This window comes from Sinohyriopsis cumingii, chromosome 1, assembly GCF_028554795.1.
Source record: "Sinohyriopsis cumingii isolate HCF-2022 chromosome 1, ASM2855479v2, whole genome shotgun sequence".
Taxonomy (NCBI): Eukaryota; Metazoa; Mollusca; class Bivalvia; order Unionida; family Unionidae; genus Sinohyriopsis; species Sinohyriopsis cumingii.
Window position 1 is genome coordinate 36997846 of NC_142961.1, and position 21485 is coordinate 37019330.

The window sequence follows — 21485 nt, forward strand, 5'->3', positions numbered from 1 at the left end:
GGTTTTCACCAAAAGACTCTTATGATGTGTAGTTGGCCATAAATGAAAATGGTGACCATTAGACTAGTGTGGGTTTTTACTAAAATGCTTCACACTGTATGTAGTTGGCCATAAATGACAATGGTGACCTTTAGACTAGTTGGGTTTTTACTAAAATACTTAACACTGTATGTAGTTGGCCATAAATGAAAATGGTGACCATTAGACTAGTGTGGGTTTTTACTAAAATACTTAAACACTGTATGTAGTTGGTCCTAAATGAAAATGGTGACTATTAGACTAGTGTAGGTTTTTACTAAAATACTTCACACTGTATGTAGTTGTCCATAAACAGAAATGGTGCCAATATGACTTCCCAAATGTGAGAAATCTCATTAAGTAATTTTTTCTGAACAGATAGCCAGAAGAAATTTCTTCTTTATTACAAAATATAGTTGTTTTAAAATAATGCTGATCCACCCTCGAGAATTGCTCCCCTAATGGCTGTCCTGAAAATCATTGTTTGGCTGCTTCTCATTAAATGAAAGGTCATATTGGCTTCAGGTTTCACTTCTGTCGAATGAAAGTTCATATTGGCTTCAGGTTTCACTTCTGTTGAATGAAAAACGTATCAACTTTTGGTTTAAAAAAAAAAATGAAATAGCAGTATATAATGGGTTCTGAATGAAAATGGTCCTTATCTGATCTCCAGCATGGCACCATAGTGGCCATCTTAGAAATCTCATTGCTGCTACTCCTTGAAATTTATACTGAGCTAACCACCATCTTATCAACACTTTTATGAAGGAGTGTGAAAACTAAACCTAATTGACCCTCTTTAGGTTAGCGGTTATTGCTTGTACTCTTGTACATTACTGAACTATAAACAGAGTTACTTGCACATATACAAATTAATTTTGACCAGACATTGTATTTGGTTGCATTCCAATAACTAAGTTGATTATCACACCCTGACATTAAATTTAAGGTCAAAGGTTTTGATCCAGGTTTTTAGAAATATTGGTTTGTTAGTATGATAACAAAAACAGGTGTGAATGGATTTTTATCATAACCGGTGTGTTTAGTATCCTGAATGATACCAATTCAATATGTCTGACTTATTTGCTTTCTTCCAAATATAATAATTATAGATCAAACGTTGCATGTGAGTATACCTTGACATTGAGATAATTATGTACAAATACTCTTTTATTCATGACATCAAGTTCAAGCAAAAAACCTTGACAACAACTTTTGTACCAGTCTTGCAGTATATTGGGAGCATGTTATCTGGAATATGCAAGAAAATAATTTTGTCACCGAATTTGGAATGTTGGAATTTCTCAAGAATATCATAGTTTCTATACCCAGGAGTAAAAAAGAATAACTGGACAGAAGAAAATGATTTATTATGAATTCCTTTAAATCTCTTAAGGCCAGTAGAGCTTCAATAGATTCTTGTTGTTTTCTTACAAATAAATATTAATATTCTGATCTTGAAATTGCAATTTTACATCAGAAATGTACCGTTTTGTATTTTCATCATGCTAAAATCATTATCCACGAGACAATAATTCTCCTCTAAAATTAAATTTTTGTCCCCAGCTGAATGATCAGGGTCACTATGCAGAGGCTTTGATGACGAAGGGAGTTCTTAGTCCCAGGGGTAGTATGGAGCAGTTAAAGGTAGGTTGGTACAAACAAACTGTAAAACCTGATTGGTTTTGTGTTTTGTGGTACAGCAACACAAGTAGGCAGTTGGGACTTGAACGCCTCATCCAAGGACACACCACAGTAGTCAACGATAGCTGGTCTGATGGTAGGATTCAAACCCACACCTTGTTAGTCACAACCCCAGTATGCTAAATAGAGAGCCACTGCAATTCTTATTTGTAATATGTGTATGATGCTATTTTTCAAATACTGTATGCATTTTTTTTTTACATTTATTATTAGTGAAAGGCATTAAGAGAAACTTTATATATTTACACTTTTCAACAAGCTTTACAACAGCATTTTGCTTAATGTTGATTGATTATGGAAAGGAAAGATAGTAGGAAGAAAAACAGGGAGGAAAAACTGCTTAGTTATTAAATAATTACGCTTATCAGCATAGTCTAACTAATTTTGGGACCAAGAACACTAAGCCAGAGGAGCTAATTTGCTTGCAGGTTTATGCCCATGTATTATCATTTTGTCATGCTGTACAAATACATAAATTTGCTTTTTCAAATTTACTTTGATTTTACACAAAGTCATCCAGCTTTGTATATGTACGATTAATGAAAAGAGATTTCTAGTAAGCTTTGCATCACCATAGTTACTTTAATATACACGATATGCACACATATTGGTTGGATCCAACTGCAAACTGCATAGACACAGACCTGTCATTGCATAATGCACCAGCAGATCTGGGTCTGTGCAGTTTGCTAAGAGTAATCAGTAGAACAGACAACTTAAACCCTGATCTGCAAGCATATTATGTGACAGCAAATCCAGATCTGTGATGTTTGGAGCGTGACCCTACTTATAAGTGAGTATATAGGGTATAAATACTGAGCCACTGCATGGGATCGTTAAGTGCACATTATTATTTTATGTTTTTAAAAGGATCACTTCTTTCTCATTGGGTGCTACTAGTGTGTGGAGCCAGAAGTGACAGACACCAGGAGCATGATGAATATGAAGAATATTTTTGTGATTCTGTCAGTTGGGATCACATTTCCAGCTTCAGTGTTGGCATTAACAGTGGCTTTTATTTTAGTTTTTGAACATAATCTATCTTTTTCGTAAATCACTATATCCAGCTGAACTGGGATAAGTTTGTAACCTGAGAGGATTCTTGTGTTTTGCGGTAACATCACAATGCTTTTAACAGGTATTATATACTGTGTTTTATGAACTCATTCTTTCATGTTTCAAATCAGTTTGTAGCAGATCCTTTATCCTCCAACTTCAAGTGAAGGGTACAATAATGGGTTATTGATGGGTAGTAATAATGGATTCTTGAAGGGTACCATTAATAGATTCTTGAAGGGTACAATCATGGGTTCTTGATGGGTACATTAATGGGTTCTTGATGGGTAGTAATAATGTATTCTGGAAGGGTACCAGTAATGGAGTCTTGAAAAGTACAAACTTGGGTTCACAGTGGGGACCAATAATGGATTCTTGAAGGGTACAATCATGGATTCTTGATGTTAGTAATAATGGATTCTTGCAGGTACAATCATTGGTTCTTGATGGGAACCAATAATGGATTCTTGAAGGGTACAGTAATGGGTTCTTGATGGGAACCAATAATGGATTCTTGAAGGGTACAATAATGGGTTCATGATGGGAACCAGTAATGGATTCTTGAAGTGTGCAATATTGTGTTCTTGATGGGTACCAATATTGGATTCTTGAAGGGTACAATAAGGGGTTCTTATAGGACCAACTTAAACTGTCACAGTGGCACAGTGCTGCTAAAAAAAGACAAACACATTGAGAGATCAGTTTGCAGATACCTCCATACAATGAAATCTTCCCTAAAAATTTATAAATACCTCTTTATAATTTCATTGTCAGTTTCTGCCTTTATCGATAAAGGACACCAAGCCATTATGACTTTTCTTAAAATACATACTGTTATAAAGTAATTATTAATCACATCCACCTGCATTTTGGTAAAGGTGATTAAATGAGGCAAACTCATTGCTTTGTTATGCACCCTATGATTTGGTTCTAACTACAAAGATCTTGTACTCTTTAAAAAAGATTGTGGTGTTTACAAAAAAATGTTGACTTTGTATTTAAAGGATTTTACCCATTTTGTTGGGGGTCCTTGTTTTGTGTCTAGTGTTTACAGAAAAAGTTGACTTTGTATTTAAAGGATTTCACCCATGGGGTGGGGGGTCATTGTTTTTTGTCTTTTTTGGGCCAGTTTTTGCAACTTATTTACCTTCTATCTTTTGTGGCAGGTTTATATTTAGTTGCTTATGTTTTGATGAGTTTATCTTCCTTAGGATTTTGGCAAGGTGTTTCCCATTTTTGCTAACCATTTCTTGCTTAGTACCTTATAGCCAGGATTGGTCATACATACATACATACATACATACATACATACATGCATGCATGCATGCACATGTGCACGCACGCACACACACACATAACTTTCTGTTTTTCCCATTGTATATAATTTTCTTTTGCTTAGAATTACAACCAAGCCATGGACCTCTGCATGCAGATGTTTGGGGAATATCACATTCTGACGTCAAGGTTGTACATCAATATTGGCATGGTGTATGAAGACAACAATGACTTTAAGAAAGCCTATGAGTATTTCAAAAAGTGGGCAAATGTTAGTGAGGAAATACTTGGTCCAGAACACCCCAAAACTCTGCGAGCAAGAGGAGTTTTGAGAGAAACAAGATATCGTAATATTGCTCGTGATCTTGGAGAATGGCAGGAGGAGGATCAGGAAGAATCTCATCATGTTAATAATGAAGAGAGTGATGACAGCGATGAGACAGAAAATCCTGATTTGGAACATTACTACGATGATCCGATTGTTCAAAGTAGTAATCAGGTATTTTCAATGGAAAACAGCATGAATCAGGAGGCTAGTGTCATGGAACTAGTTGTTGACCATGAAAATGGGAACAACGAGGAGGAATTATTAATGAATGGGTACTTTGATCCAAATTTATGTGAACGTGAACATGATAGTAGTCATGAAAATTCCGACAATGAAAACTTTTATGATGACAATTTTGAGGATTATGATGAACATTACATACTTCACGGTGATAGTAGTCCTGTGATAGATGACTTCAATGTGCAGATTTATGATGATGACGATGATGAAGAAATTGTCCAGATTTCATCCCAAGATTTACCTGAAGGAAATGAGTTGGGATTTAATGAACCTGACAACAGGTATGTAAGCAACAGACATGAAGGAGATGATGAAGCAGAGGAGCAGTGAAGACTTCAGTATCATTGTGAACCTCGAGACTAACCTCAGACATTGATAAAATTTACTGTGATGTGTGTTTTACCATATATATTTAAGTACTAGCTCCTTTCACATACCCCCTGCCCCATGACTATCATGAGAAAGGCAGTTGCTGATTTGACCCAACGTACAAGTGTGGGATGTGCAGCTGTTTCCTCAGTAGGATTAACAATGTGGTCTGAATTATTATTGCCTTGCTTTTAGATGTCTGAGCTGTAGAACAAATGTACTGTCAAAATATATATGTCTGTTTATCTGTCTGCCTATCTTCCTCCTAGTTTTACAGATTTTGAAAGATTTTCAGTCCTTTGTCATATTGTCTTTGTTGTGTTAGCAACATTGCTCAGGAATCACAGGTCTTGTTTTTGCAATAAAAAATTGAATGCTATACTTTAGTTGTAGATAAATCTTTTCCTGATTCTTCCATTTTTTAATGGAGTTATGGCGCTTTGATGGCTCCAGTCACTTTTATGATTTGCTTTTCATTGTGAAGACTTGTTAATTTTGTTTCACTCTAATTGTAGTGTTAGAAAATGTGCAAAGTGTAAGCCTATCTTATTTGGTCAAGCATAGTCAATCAGAGCATTGTAGGTCTTATTTTTCAGTTTTTTAATTGAATTATGCTCAAGTGATAGAAGTTTGCCATTCCTTTTGATTTGGTGTAAAACCCAAAGATTGTACTATTTGGTTCTGGACCCCTGAGCAATCTTGGGATTATTCAAATAGGATATTCAAGCAGATTTTATTTGCCAAATTTCTTAAGTGTCATCCCCTCCCCCAGCCAATCTGACATTGTGACTTATACCTCCATGTTGTTGTTAATATTATTGGATCTACAAGATACTCTGTTTCCAACTATAGTAAAAGTCACACGGGTCATGTATGTGCATTTGCTCATTTTACATTAAATATAAATTGTTCTTTTAAAATTTCAAACTAATTTTATTTAACCAAAGTCTATTCAATTCTGATTATTGAATGCTTTTCATCTTAATTGTGATAAAAAAACATTCCAGACAAAATTATTGATTTCTGTGGTCTTTTACAATGGTGTCCATGTACTAAGCTTGGGTCAAGGAAACAGCACATTGAGTGCATCACAGTATAGGGTAGTACAGATTTATTTATCAGTATGCATAGCTTTCATTGTGACATCACAGCACATGACATTTAATCCGGATTGTACTGGATCACACCTTAAAGTTAATTTCATCCAAAAATGTCTATGTGCTTTAACATTGATTTCACTGTGTGCACTTCTCAGGGCATCTAAATAATGATCTTCCAAAGGAATGTGGATGAATGAAAATCCAATTGAACTGAATACTTCCACTTAAAAGTATGTAGAATCAGATTCTAAAAAATACTGAAATAGGCAGTGTTGAATGCCTACATGACCTGTGTGACTTTTACTATAGTTATTTCTTCTTCAAATACATCACCATGATTATAATTACCTTAGGAATCCACCCACTACCTTACAATACCAGCTCCTCATCCCAACTAAACTTTTACCTATGGAAGCTAAACATCTGTAATAATTTTGAGGGCCAGACAGAGTGATCTGCTCCTTAGATATTGTGGCTGATCCTAAATCCTGTCCATACTTAAGTTGCTACTGCCACTTTTGCTAAGTAGCAATGCTCTTTAAAGACCTTGCAAAACTCCCGTATCAGGAGTTACTTGTCAAACTATGAGCAAAGTTGGAAAAATTTCTCATATAAGGTCAGTTTACTCCATCTATATTTCAAATTATTTCTTGCTCTTTTCTCTCCAAGATGAAGTTTTGTGTAACTTTATTAGGACAAAAACTTCATCATATTGCTGCCATTATGCATGTTATCTGCCATGGTAGCTTGTACATGCATTCAGTACTGTTTACATTGCTTTTTACATTCTTGTGGTCAGAGACCATATAAATTACAGATAAAAATGTCATGCAGTAATTTTTCCATAGAAAACAATTACATTTTTCTGTACTGTCCATTTTGAGTAAGGTTATAAGTGGACTTTGCCTGTGTAAGCTACAACTTATGCTCTCTTTATTTACAGGCAGGTTTTCTACAGACATTGTAATATTCTAGAAGCATCAACTTCAGTATAAACCAGTGCTTGACTGACTTCACCTGTATTAGCTACAACATGTGCTCTCATTTTCTATTGAAAATTTAATAATTCGGTAGTGTCCGATGTTTTAATTTATAAAGCCACACTTTTCTGGCTAGACATGTTTAAGCTATCACTTGTGGTCTCAGTGCTTTCAGTTAATTTCTGTTGTCATTGTAATAGTCCATTAGCATCCATGCCATTGGTTTTTGTTGTTGTTGTTGTAGGGTTTAATGCCATTTTTCAGCACAAGATAGGCTATACATGTTGGCCAGTATTAATGGTGGAGGAAGAACTGGGAAAACCCCGGAAAGAACCACTGACCCACGAGAAGCTACTGGCAAGCTTTCTCACATACCCACATTGGCCAAACCTGAGACTTGAACACACGCTGACAGACTTAAGATGGCAGTGATCCATAATGGTGAGCGCTTTAGACCATTCACCCACTCGGGGCACCCATTGGTTTTTAAGGTGACATTGTAATAGTCCATTAGCATTCATGTCATTAGTTCATAAAGCAACAGTGTAATAGTCTAGTAGCATCCAGTGTAATAGTCCAGTAGCATCCATGTCATTAGTGTATAAAGTGACAGTGAAATAGTCCATTAGCTTACAGTGTAATCATCCAGTATCATCCAGTGTAATAGTCCAGTAGCATCCTAGTTATTAGTGTATAAAGTGACAGTGTAATAGTCCAGTATCATCCAGTGTAATAGTCCAGTAGCATCCATGTCATTAGTGTATAAAGTGACAGTGTAATAGCCCAGTATCATCCAGTGTAATAGTCCAGTAGCATCCATGTCATTAGTGTATAAAGTGACAGTGAAATAGTCCAGTAGCTTACAGTGTAATCATCCAGTATCATCTAGTGTAATAGTCCAGTAGCATCCTAGTTATTAGTGTATAAAGTGACAGTGTAATAGTCCAGTAGCTTACAGTGTAATAGTCCAGTAGCATCCAGTGTAATAGTCCAGTAGCATCCATGTCATTAATGTATAAAGTGACAGTGTAATCATCCAGTATCATCCAGTGTAATAGTCCAGTAGCATCCATGTCATTAATGTATAAAGTGACAGTGTAATAGTCCAGTATCATCCAGTGTAATAGTCCAGTAGCATCCATGTCATTAATGTATAAAGTGACAGTGTAATAGTCCAGTATCATCCAGTGTAATAGTCCAGTAGCATCCTAGTTATTAGTGTATAAAGTGACAGTGTAATAGTCCAGTATCATCCAGTGTAATAGTCCAGTAGAATCCATGTCATTAGTTTGTAAAGAGATGCTTGACTATCTTGAGCTGTGTAGCTATTGTTTTTCTTCCTATAAATGCAAGTGTTAATAATAATGGCAGGTTGAAGTGTAGTCAATGCAGATGCATGAAACTGGTGGATGATGATGATAGAATATACCTGCAATGTGTGGGATGCCACTTGAGCAACACATGTAAAGTATGCACTCTATGGATGGAGACTTAGTGGGAAACCAAGAATTAAGAGGTGAATAAGTACAGCATTAAAGACAAGGATGTCGTAGCATAGATGCCAATGTTGCTTTAGTCGACAGATTTCTAACGGATGAGATCTGAAATGCAGAGGGCTTAGCACTGAATACGAAAATCAGATTAACCATTTCAGTTATGGCCACACACAGCCCCAGCTCCATTTTGCCTTCTCAATGGGAAAAGATGCTTTTGACATTTTCAGTAAAACTTATGTAGCAAAGGAACGATAGCCAGTCTACTCTTCTGATGATGTGAAGCAAATCAGCAGCAGGTGAATCCACCTCACCTAATGTTGGGGGGGGGGGCAGAGAGAGACTGGTTTTATGGTTTTATTATCCCGTAACCTGTCATAACATTATGAGCCTGGCACATGTAGGGAGGACACACTGGCCCTGTTTCATCTGTATCAGACTCGGCTTCCATTGATTAATGAAGTAGGTGACAGCTTGGGATCAGACTTCTCAGCAATGTATTTCAGCATAGCTGTTTGTTTCAGTTATTAATGACTCACCAGTTTCTGAGGGAAACAAGTTTTAAAAAGAAATCTGTGTTCTTTACATTTTCATCTAAATGAAATGTTGGCCCTGAATTAGCTGTCAAGTCATTCATGTTCATAAGCTTCTTGTGTTCAGGCTAGAGCTGGTACCATGAAAATTTGTGTACCATGGTAAACTGTGTTATTTCTGAACATGCCTTGATATGTACAATTGTATGCAACAATTGTAATAGTGACCAACAACTTTATGGTGCAGGGACCTGACATTTTTAATAAAAATATTACGTCTGTCTGTAGTTGGAACAACTTTCTCATGTTGATTTTTTGCAAAATAATAGCATATCATGTCCATTACACTATTGGATGCTACTGGACTATTACACTATTGGATGCTACTGGACTATTACACTGTTGCAAAATAATAGCATATCATGTCCATTACACTATTGGATGCTACTGGACTATTACACATGGATGCTACTGGACTATTACACTGTTGCAAAATAATAGCATATCATGTCCATTACACTATTGGAAAAAATTATTTTTAGATAAAAGAAAAAATATCTTAGCTCAAAAGAAAATTGCAGATCCCCACCCAGAATTACTTATAAGTAGATGAATTTGCTATGTCTGTGTTAATACTTGTATAAGTTGTAACCTAAAAACTGTTCTAAAGTGAGATGATTAAGCTGACACTATATATGACATCATATGAAAGACATGTTGACATTAGAGAACTTGTTGATAAAAACAGGAATGTTGACACTGAAGCCAACAATTTACTAGTGACACTGTTGATAGAATAGATATGAAAAGCTTTGAGATGACAACAATTTACTAGTTACACTGTTGATAGAATAGATATGAAAAACTTTGAGATGCCAACACTTGGGCAAGAAATTTATCAGAGAGAGAACCAGTAAACACAAAGCACATTTGCTCAGCAAGCAAGAAAATATTTAGAGGACTTCAGAAATTGCATCAAATTCAATCAGAAAGCAAGCCCACTCCTGAAAATATTTGGATGATTCACAGACTTAACAAAGGAATGCAAGTGCTTAACACATCAACATAAACTGCCAAATAAGTAAGGAATGACGTTTTTCTTATAAATCTGAAATGTTTCTAAATGTTGGCATGGCTAGAATATCATTCTGAACATCAGATTTGGCTACCATGTTGTCATACATTAGAGATGTCAAATATGTGATTGAGTGATCATTATATAATTATACTTGTAATATTTCAAACTAATTTGTGACAAATACAATTATTTTTGTAAATATAAAAAGATTGATTGCAAAGTTCCATGCATTTCTTACTGACATAAATTACTGATGTACTGGTGCAGTGAGAAAGTCATGGTACATACCACCAGAATAAAATTACTGTGGTAAACTGGTATACCAGTAATATTGCACACCTCTAGTTCTGACCATACAAGATCATCACATATTTCATCATCAGTCTGATAAATTTGAAATGGGAGGTGTCGAAACAGGTCTTTTGCTAATGTTTGATCCTTCGGCTTGAAATCGATCATTAAAATCTGTCTTATTTACAGTGTTGTCACTTCCAAAGAATTCAAAGGTTCTGTTGTTGCCATTTTTATTATTTTCCATATTTGACTTTGTTTTAAGTGGTAATTCTCATTTATGAGATGTAAAACAAATAACAGAACACTTTACAAATTTTGTATAAAGATTACTTTCATTGGCTAAATATATTTAAGGAGCCCAGATGTTTGCAATTTTATGCACTGTAAAGACTTTTTATGAAACATATGTGCATTGCTTTTTTTCCAACCCTTTGCTGGATGCACTTCCTCAAGTCAGCAAGAACAGAGGAAGTATTGCTAGCAATGCATATAGGTGTCTTTAGGGAAGCAAATCTATTTTTAGTGCTGCATGTATGCATTAGCAGACAGTAAGGAGTTAAGGCATCATTTCCCCAAATAACTAGCTTTCTCCTCAGCTTTTTGAGCTGAAGAAGTTAGCATCCTTCACAATAATAGGGTAGCATTCCACAATCTTAGACACACTGAACAAAACAAAGACCTTTCTGACCATCTGGTGAACTTTGATTGGTCTGTCATGACCGAAGATTTTGGCTATGTGACAAAATGGTATCTTCCATGGGTTCTGAAATGGTTGAATATGGCACTGGTTGAACCACACTCTAGAGCATTGCTGATTCATCTCTCAGAAGACCTGCTTCTTGTTCATACAAACTACAACAGGCAGGATCAGCAAAATACATGCCTTGACAGTTGACCAAAGCTGTCTAGAGTTCCATTGTGATGGTTTGATTTCACTCCTGATTGCCTCTGTGTTTATTGCCAAGAACAGGCTCCCACTAATGGGCAATCAGTCTTGTGTGATGATACCTCTTTCCACATTGGACCATTCACCTCAGGATATGGTGAGGGCTTTGAAATGGTACCCAAAACAGACAGAGCCAGTGCAAAGAGGGAGATCTTGTCTATGAATTCAGAGAATGAACCTAAGATGAAAAAAATTTTATTATGCATTTCTACTCATGAAGTTACGGCAGTTGCCAACCAGCATTGTTAAATTGCAACTGCTCCCTAACCAGTATTACACAAGCTGGTGTGATGGAGGTCAGTCAACTTTCTTTAGCTTTATCTCCAAGATCTTTCATCCCAAAAGGCTAAGTTAGACCTGGTGGGCTCTATAGCAGCATTGGTACAGGCTCCCTTCTCGGGTTGTTTGGAAGCTTCTTAGAGACATGGCACTAAAATTTCTGCTGGATTTGCATGTGAATTTTTTTTCTCAACCCAATAGCCGGGTCTAGACATATGGAGTCACTACTCCAGCCAGGTTATAGTAAAGCATTAAAAGCCACTTCAGATACCTTAGGGGACTGTAGATGGTCCTTCTTTGGGATAAGGGGATGTAACTCTTTCTACTTCAGACATATTTACTTAAGGCATTTTAATTAGGTAACTTATTTGAAGAAAAAAACAATTTTCGGAGTCAAAAATATTTCTTCAATAGTACTTACCTAATGATAATATGGATACTCTCTCTCAATCTCCCTACAGTCACTTCCTACTAACAGAGCATGCATTCTGCTACAGTAATAAATGAAGAATGGATGGATTTTAGTGCCAGTCCCATGTATAAAGGGAGACCACTCTGACTACCACCTATGTGGCAAACAACTTTTTGCTTTTTTTGATAAATATTTATCCTGTCAATGCTGGATTTGTGAGGTAGTGGTCATACTCATAAAGTATTGTGATCTGTTAAGTTTCATTGAAAAATATTTTAATACAAACATTGTTTTCTATGGCATCAGATGATGCATAATTATATTCTTAGGGGCGGGGTGTACTGAATTACTTAATAAGGGTAGGATATAGCTGTTGTAGTGTATTACATATCAGGTTACTATACAATGTGATATTTTAATTAATCCAAACATTTATGTATGAAATTATGGATTCAGCATACATTAACTTGAATTTGTATATTAAAAGTGTTTATGGGGTTACAGATCCAACACTTGACTCTCTCGTTTGTTCTTTTTTGGTTTAAGATGCTGATGTATATTATCTTGTTCCAAAACACAGCTGAACAAGTAATTTTTATCTACCATTAGCACAAGTTTTGCAATTATGATAGTTCCAAATAGACTGTGGACTATTCACTTATTTTTTCTTCTTCAAATATGTTACCTGATCATAATACCTTAGTAGTAGTTCTCCATATGTATTATGATTGGGAATTATTGAAGAAGCATATTTTACTATAAAAAAAAATTGGTTTCCCACACTATGCATATCAGGTTATCGGGTAGTGCATGTATGATTCATATTTATTGGCTAAAAGCTTTTTGGCTCTTGTTTGCAAAAAAATAAAATGGTTGTGGTGATGCAGATATTTTATTCCACTTAATAACCAGCCTTTATGGCAACATTTTTTTTTGATCATGGTCTTTCTGCAAGGTCAGAAGTTCAGAGATTTTGTTGATGGCAAAATTCATCATAGGCAAGATCAAGAAATATATTCTTCTTTAATTAACAGTAAAGCTAAATTATGTTCAGAATGTTTAAAACTTGAAAGTGAAATTTACATGGAAAGCAGTTTTTACTGGAAAAAATATAAATATATCCTTATATGTGTGTATATATATATATATATATATAAAGAATAAAAATCATATGGTGAATAACAATCCTTTCAGGTGCACTGGTTCCAGCTAGGGATCACATGTGTCAGGGATTGATTAAGATAAATGCAATAAACTGACAATTAACTAAACATAGACAAGACAAACAAATAAAACAGAAAAACGACATCTGTTATTTGTTAATAATAATTGTTATCTGTTAATAATGGATGTCATTATGGCTCATCAATTTCTAGGTCAATACAAATATATTCCAGTATCAGCAACAAGCTGAAATAAACTAGTTGACACATAATAAAGTTAAAAGATTGAATTCCTGTACAAACAGCCATGTAAAGTTTCGCAAACATAACCGTTTTTCTGTTTGATTTGTTTGTCTTGTCTATGTTTTGTATTTGCTTTTGAAAAAGACTCATTAAAGATTCGAAAGCGCTCAGTCTAGCTAGATACTAGTTTTGCACTGTTTGTTGTCAGTTTATTGCATTATATATATATATATATATATATATATATATATATATATATATATATATATATATATATATATATATATATATATATATATATATATATGTGTGTGTGTGTGTGTGTGTGTTTTGCTTCTGTCAGAGTTCATATTCATTTAACACATTAACCCCGGAGGTTTTTGTCATTTTAGCCTGAAAATCAAGTAGGAAACACATTTTTAAAGCTATTTCTGAATAGATCCGAAAACACCAAATCCCAGGGGATCTTTCACTAACATACTGCCTAGTTGTGTTAGAAGCATCGTTTTTCATTGGCTATTTGGCTCGCGCATGAGCAGAAGGGTAAAAGTTGGAGGGTTTTTTTGTGGTTTTTTTGCTAAACAGAGCCATTATTTTTGTATCAAGACCACTCTTTATTCCAGATGCCCATCTTATCCTACTTTTTGCAAAGGTTCATCTGTTTGTTTGCAGTTCATACCAGTTTGCCTTACATCCGAGACCAAAAAGTCTAAAATCCGGACACAAAATTGGATTCCGACCACGGATGAATTTTGGGTAGAAAAAAATCGGGTCCAAAAATGAGTTTATTTATCTGTATTTTGTAGTGCAACTAGATATTCCAGATTATTTAGTATCATTGTAGAGCTCCATCTGTCTACCTTTCTATAATACCACCCACTTTAAGTGTATCATGCATGACCATGACGCTACAGAACTCGGCAGTAGGTTACTACCTCCTGCCATGTTAACTCTTTGCTAGGGGTTAATGTGTTAAAAGATAATATATCTGTTTTTATGTCTGCCAAATGCAAAATGTATAACATTGTGATGTCTGTCCATACATTTGCACTCCTGTATGTCCTTCAGTCACTTTTTTATTTCTGCACAGTAACTTTACTTTTAGAGTGTACACATTTACAAACCTTTATTGATGGCTAGCACTTTAGGTAAGGAAGAATCATATTCATTTTGTGGTCTAAAAGTTAAAACTCCAGGACAATCTGCATGGGTTTGAGTCTCAGGTTTGGCCAATGTGGGTATGTGAGAAAGCTTGCCAGTAGCTTCTTGTGGGTCAGTGGTTCTTTCCGGGTTCTTCCTCTACCATTGATACTGGCCGCCATGTATAACCTATCTTGTGCTGAAAAATGGCATTAAACCCTACAACAACAACAAATATCAGAACTGAAATAAACCTCATGAATAGTTTGGACAGGTGCTTAGAAAGAAGAAAAATGGTTTTCACACAATAACCTTTGTTCTACATCACAGTTCTGGGCTAAACTTTGTGGCTGGCTCAAATATGGAATGAGAAAGAAGCCTATTTATTTTAGGGTCAGAAGTTAACATCACCTTTGGCTGAAGAATGACAAGTGGTTCATGTACATTAGTTCCTGACCATGTACCCACACCAGAGTTTGTGGATGGCTTATATCTTGGCTGAAAAAGAAGTGTTTGGAGATTGGGGTTTTAGGTCAAGGTCCCTGTCAAAATGGAAGACTAATGGCTTTGGCACAGTAACCTATGTACTTGACCATATACCAGATTTTGTGAAGGTCCTGTACTGAAGGAAGAGAACTGTTGATTTTCGGGTCAGAAGGTTTTGGTTTGGTGTTTTATGGCACAGCAACACAAGTTGCTTATTTAGTACTCAGGTATATAAGAGTAAAGTTCCTTGCCCAAGGACACACCATGGTAGCTGACTCAGACTGGTCCAATGGTTGGACCCAAAACCACCTTTTTATTCACAAGTATGGCATGCTAACCACTGAGCACAGCAGTTCTCTGGGGTCAAAAGGTAATAGGTCAAGATCATTGTAACTGGAAGGAAATTGGGTTTTTGCAAATTAAATTAAGTTCCAGAGTATAGTGATTGACCAAACATTGTTAAAAGGTTGCATTTAGGATAAGGAAATATAACAACACATAAATTTGAAAGGCAAGTTTAGTTCAAGACTATATGATTTGTATGCCTTTACCAAACTTCAAGGTCAGCAGAACCCATTGGTCAGTAATCTCCCAAGTCAGTCATGCCCTACTAGTGATTACAAACAGGACTGTTAAACATGGGGTGGGCATAGGCTGTGTCATTTATTGTACTATTGTTTCATAAATTTCTTTTTACTATTAAGCATTTTTGACTTTTTTGTAGAACCATTATGGATGAGTGTAATTACTGATCATTATGCAGTGTTTTAAGAATTCTTATTTCATAATTATTTTTGCACATATTCTTCAAGACCATATCCTTAGCCGACTCAAATGTTATATTTCCTAAGTTTTATTTAATATTGATCTTGGGTCAGAGAAGTAAAATGTGTAGACTTCAGGGTGACATTTCTGTAATTTTCTACCTTTTCATTGTTACTCTTTTGTTGAGTAAAGTTTTTGTAGTTTGTTCATTGTAATATATCACATACAATGCTTACTAGTGTTACATTTATCCATGTTAAAATAGAGATGGAGAGAATTCTTATTTATGGAAGATATGAGCTGCATTCATTAGGAATATGCTGTTCACCATTAGGGTGGAGGGTGCCTTGTAGGCTGATATATGAAATTTGTTGGCAGCTTATTTATTGTGCTAAATTTTAAAAGCATTTTTTTTCTTGATCCACAATTAATAACTTACTTTAAAAAGAATGTTTTGTCAGCATCATCAAGGAATATTCATTGCAGATAGTTTTGACCAAGCGCTACGAGTCAACAGCCCAAATAATAGTGTTAACAGCCCAGCACTTCAAATCCACATAGCACTTTTCTTGTTGAATGACGCCTGGTTTCTGGCTGTTTGTTTTTTTTTTTTTTGTTTAATAAAGTATTACCAGTATGATCTATTGACCATGTCCAATTCTTAATCTTTTAAGTGTAAGAAAATAATAATAGACTTAGGTGTGGGGTAGTGATTAGACAAAAACATTATATTGTCGATGATAAAATAAATTTATCTTTCTTGTCTCGCCTGCATGTGATGCACATGATTCTACATTTATTTCAAGTGCATTTTGCATGATGCATCATTTCAGAATATTTTTCTTTTATGAATTTACTGTCTTTAATTTTAAGTTGTGCTTTTGTAGTCCTATCTTTTCCTGAATCAGATTGCTCAACAATAGTAGTTTATATGGTTTTGGTATTCCATAAAATGTGCAATACTGTTCAGATTCCATTTTGTTCATAATATATTCTTTTGTATTATTATATCTCTTATTGACTAACGACTGTAGTTAGAGAATGCAGCTGAATGACATATGCTGAAATATTTTAAATCATTACATGAAGAATTATTTAAATTCAGGGGAACAGCTCTTTATCTGCTTTTAATGATGTTTTCTGAGATCAGTTTGTTGGGTCATTTGTTTGTTGTGAAACGCCTTGACCCATTTTTGAATACTTGTTGTAGTTTGGTAGACACCAAGAATGATCATGATGATAATTAATGATTTTTATTTTCAGATTTTAAGAACTTTTGAAATGTACTAATACAGCAAGAAAATGCATGTAGACCTGTGTGACATACAGGGTATAGACACTTTTAAGAAGTGTAGGTTTATGATGTATGCAAAGGCTACTTGCACCATTTAAATACTTGTTGTTCTTAAAAAAAATAAAAAAATAGATTGAATTCCCTGATTGTCATTGGGTGCCAGTTTTTGTGCATTTCTTAGTAGCCACAAGTAACAAATTTGTAGACTAAAGCAAACATTGATTTTTCTGTTCAAAGCATGGCACCTCCAATCCATGAATGTAAGGGCCAACAAAAATGTCATTTTATTTTCATCAAAATTATGAAAATTGCATAGCTGCCAAGTGTTCCATTTTTTCCATTCTTTTCCCATATTTTGAACATGAATACAGGTGTATGTTTTTCTTGTTAAAATTCTGTTGTCTTTTTTTATAAAAAAAATTAAGTAAAAAATTTCCTTGCAATTTTCTGTTTAAAACAGGCACCCGGTTCCATTCTTAGAGTAAATATATTGCATGTGTATAGGGATCTAGACTTCTAAAATATGACTGGTTCATTTGAAATCGAGGCTACCATGCCTGTCTTTAACCACCATATTGGACTGCAAAACAATGGCCGCTATCACTATCAAATCTTCATAATATTCAGCTTCTAGTCAAAGGAAAGCATTAAGATTAAGAACATTCTCCAGCAAAGAAAACAGAACTGGCAGTTGTGCCATCTTGTTTAGATTTGTGAAACCACCAATAAAGAAGGAAACCTTGTGTTTGCAAAATGTGTAATTGTGATTTTGCTGTTGGGCATGGAGACACGCATGACATAAAACAGCATGAATAGGTGAATAAACATCATCTTGCTGCTTCATCATCAACAACACAGCCTGAACTTGCGATGTTTATAAATGTCAGAGACTCATGTTGTAATTCGATTCAAGTTTACTAAATTTCAGCAATGAACCTTCCTCATTTACTAGTGTTTCTGGCCATTATGTTGCACACTTTTCCAGACTGTAAACTTACAAATGATTACTCAGAGGCCATTAGGAAAACAGTTCCGTACAGTCACACAGAATTAAGATCAGTGAAAGATGGTACATTGCAATCAAAATCTAGGTGAAGAAAAAGGCCCCTATAAAATGCCTGCATCTCAATGTGTGTTGCATTCTTGCATCTTCTGAATGGGCACCTGAATGGAACAGAGTGCCCATTCAGAAGATGCAAGAGTGCAGCATATGCATCTTTGACATTAAATAATTAAGTTACTGTCCTTCTTTACTTGTGATTGTAGATGTTATAAATAGCTACATATGCATTAATGTTTTAAAAATCAGCATTTGTTCCTGAAAATCAGTATTTTTGTCATAAGCAGTCAGTATTTTTCAACTCGGGTTTACAGCTATGAAATTGACATAAGCAAAAATAAACAATCGTATTAAAATCAGAATGTATTTATAATAAGTGTATCTAACAGGCACCACTAGGTTCATTTTTCCCAACCTTTGGAATTATCTGTCCACTTAGTTTTAGTAATCTGTGAGGTGAAGCATTTCAAGTTGGAGTTATTATTTGAATGCTATGTTCTGAGTGACATTTTTCACATTCATTAATTTTTTTAAAGTCATCATTTGAAAGAGATAGAAGAAAAGAAAGAGGAGAGGAAGAAATATTAAAAAAACGGCAAGCAGATTGAGTCCTTTTTCAGTCTTAACATTTGGAGTACCTAGGTAATTTATACTCCAAAAAGTATAATATTAGTTTTCTCCCAGAATCACAGCAATTTAAAAGCTTTTTTTTGGTCTTTACTCAGTTTCTTCTTTAACAAAGTATTTTTCAGAAGTTAGCAGTTTCTTCAGTTTTTACCATTATATATAGCTGTACTATGATCTCATTATGCAATTTATTTTTTCATGTTAAACCAGGCAAGATAGCCTTTACATTCATTTGAATATTTTATCTTATCTTTTCAAGTATTATTAATACTATAATTGTTATTAACATAGAACAATCTCTTTTTGCAAAAAAGATGAAGATTTTTCACTTGATAACTTTTGAAATCAATTTTCATCATTTTTGTGTTCATTCATTCCAGTGAATTTTTGTGTCTATTACAAACCCATGTTAAAATACTGTCCCTGGTCACCTCATGCGTTTGTAGAGGTATGATGGCACAATTATTGTGCAGTAGCCACCTACAATAACTTTGATTTTACCAGGGATGTCAGTGAGTAAATGTACATGTTCAAGCAAGGGGTGGGTAAATTATTCAATGTACAGTAGATAGTATTCTGTTCAGGCCATATTTTTCTCCCTTTTAATAAAAGTGAATGCCATCTTTTGGTTCAGATCTCCTTTGCACTACTGTAAATAGGACTGATAACTTGTGGCACAAGATTCAATGCACAGAATTACCATTGACTACACTGTAATATCCAGGAGTCAATGACACTACTAATTTGCGATTTGGGATGTTTTGCTATTGAGGAAGTAATTCTTATAAGTCTTTAATCAAGTACAGACAATTCATAAATTGTCCATATGTACATAAATCAGTTCTGTGATATTAAGTGTATTAAAATGTACCATCACTAGTTGGATGTAACAGCAACATTGCCAGAATTGTACCAGTTCATGTCACTGAACTAACCTCATCAACACCATATACTGACAAAAATACAACATGTTTAGCCCACTAGGTGTGTTCTGTGTATGGCACAGAAATGAAATACATAATGCATACATTTGCTGTAACTTATTTAATCACGATTTAGTAGAGATTTGAAATCATGAATATTTCAATGGATTTACTTTTCTTCTACCAGGTAGTTCAGATGGGGAGGTTACTCCGAAGACAGCAAATCAATTCAAGGGAATTAATTATGTCATAAAAAGAGTCTACATATTTAGATTTACGTAGTATCTGTTATTGTTGGATTTGGGGATCATTTTGCTTCCATTTAATTATGAGCTACCTTGATTGACTGTTTATCGTCATTTTGTAAGAAAAAAATTCAAGCTGATCTGAATGTTTTAATACATCTTGTACCCTCCTAGTTAACTTTCATGCATGTTAGGGGTTTGCATTTTATAAGATATTTATTGATGCTACAGTATATGATATATTAACATGTTTTTGATGTACCTTGAGTGTGTATGGTTTTGCTTTTATTATATCAAGTTGAAATTATGCTACACCAAGAATAAAGAAATTCAGACTGAATGCTGTGGTCAGTTTCTTGTACTTTCCATACAGATACCAGTAAAAACTGAGTCAGGTGACTCGGTACTGTATTGCTGTGAATTCACATATTTGTATGGGTACCTGTTTTCATAAAAATATTGGTTGCTACAAACCCCAATTTTAAAGGACCCATCAAACAATGATCCTCCTCTGGAAACGTAGACACATTCCTAAATCAAGAAATATACAGTTAAATGCAGACAAAACTAAGAACAAATATCCTGTTAAATATAAAAGTTCACACTATACAAGGCCCATTACTGTCACTCAGCTGTATGTACAAGGGATGTTACTATCGCTGCCGGGGCCCCGAGTGGTCTAAAGTGCTCTCTGTTATGGATCACTGCCATCTCACCTCTGTCTGCGTGGGTTCGAGTCTCTGATTCGGCCAATGTGGATATGTGAGAAAGCTTGCCAGTAGCTTCTTGAGGGTCGATGGTTCTTTCCAGGTGATTTCCCGGGTTCTTCCTCCACCATTAATACTGGCTCCATGTCTAGCCTATCGTGTGCTGAAAAATGGCATTAAACCCTACAACAACAACAACCACCATCACTGCCAACTGTGTATACAAGGCATGTTACTGTCACTGCCAACTGTATATACAAGGCATGTTACTGTCACTGCCAACTGTATATAAAAGGCACGTTACTATCACTATCAACTGTATATACAAGGCATGTTACTGACATTGCCAGCTGTATATACAAGGCATGTTATTGTCACTGCCAGCTGTATATACAAGGCATGTTACTGACATTGCCAGCTGTATATACAAGGCATGTTACTGTCACTGCCAGCTGTATATACAAGGCATGTTACTGACATTGCCAACTGTATATACAAGGCATGTCACTGTCAGCTGTATATACAAGGCAGGTTACTGTCACTGCCAGCTATATATACAAGGTAGGTTACTGTCATTGCCAGCTGTATATAAAAGGCACGTTACTATCACTATCAACTGTATATACAAGGCATGTTATTGTCACTGCCAGCTGTATATACAAGGCATGTTACTGTCACTGCCAGCTGTATATACAAGGCATGTTACTGTCACTGCCAGCTGTATATA

General features: G+C 35.1%; 1 protein-coding gene across 1 annotated transcript in view; it reads left to right on the plus strand.

Annotated features, from left to right (window-relative positions):
• Nucleotides 1-20391, plus strand: part of LOC149806713 (TPR repeat-containing protein DDB_G0287407-like) — a 152743-nt gene extending 132352 nt beyond the window's left edge. The window contains exons 22-23 of the mRNA XM_089956818.1: nucleotides 1585-1665; nucleotides 4178-20391. Coding sequence (XP_089812944.1) covers nucleotides 1585-1665; nucleotides 4178-4951 — 855 coding nt within the window. The 3' untranslated portion in view covers nucleotides 4952-20391. The remainder of the gene's footprint in view (nucleotides 1-1584; nucleotides 1666-4177) is intronic.
• The last annotated feature ends 1094 nt before the right edge of the window (nucleotides 20392-21485 follow it).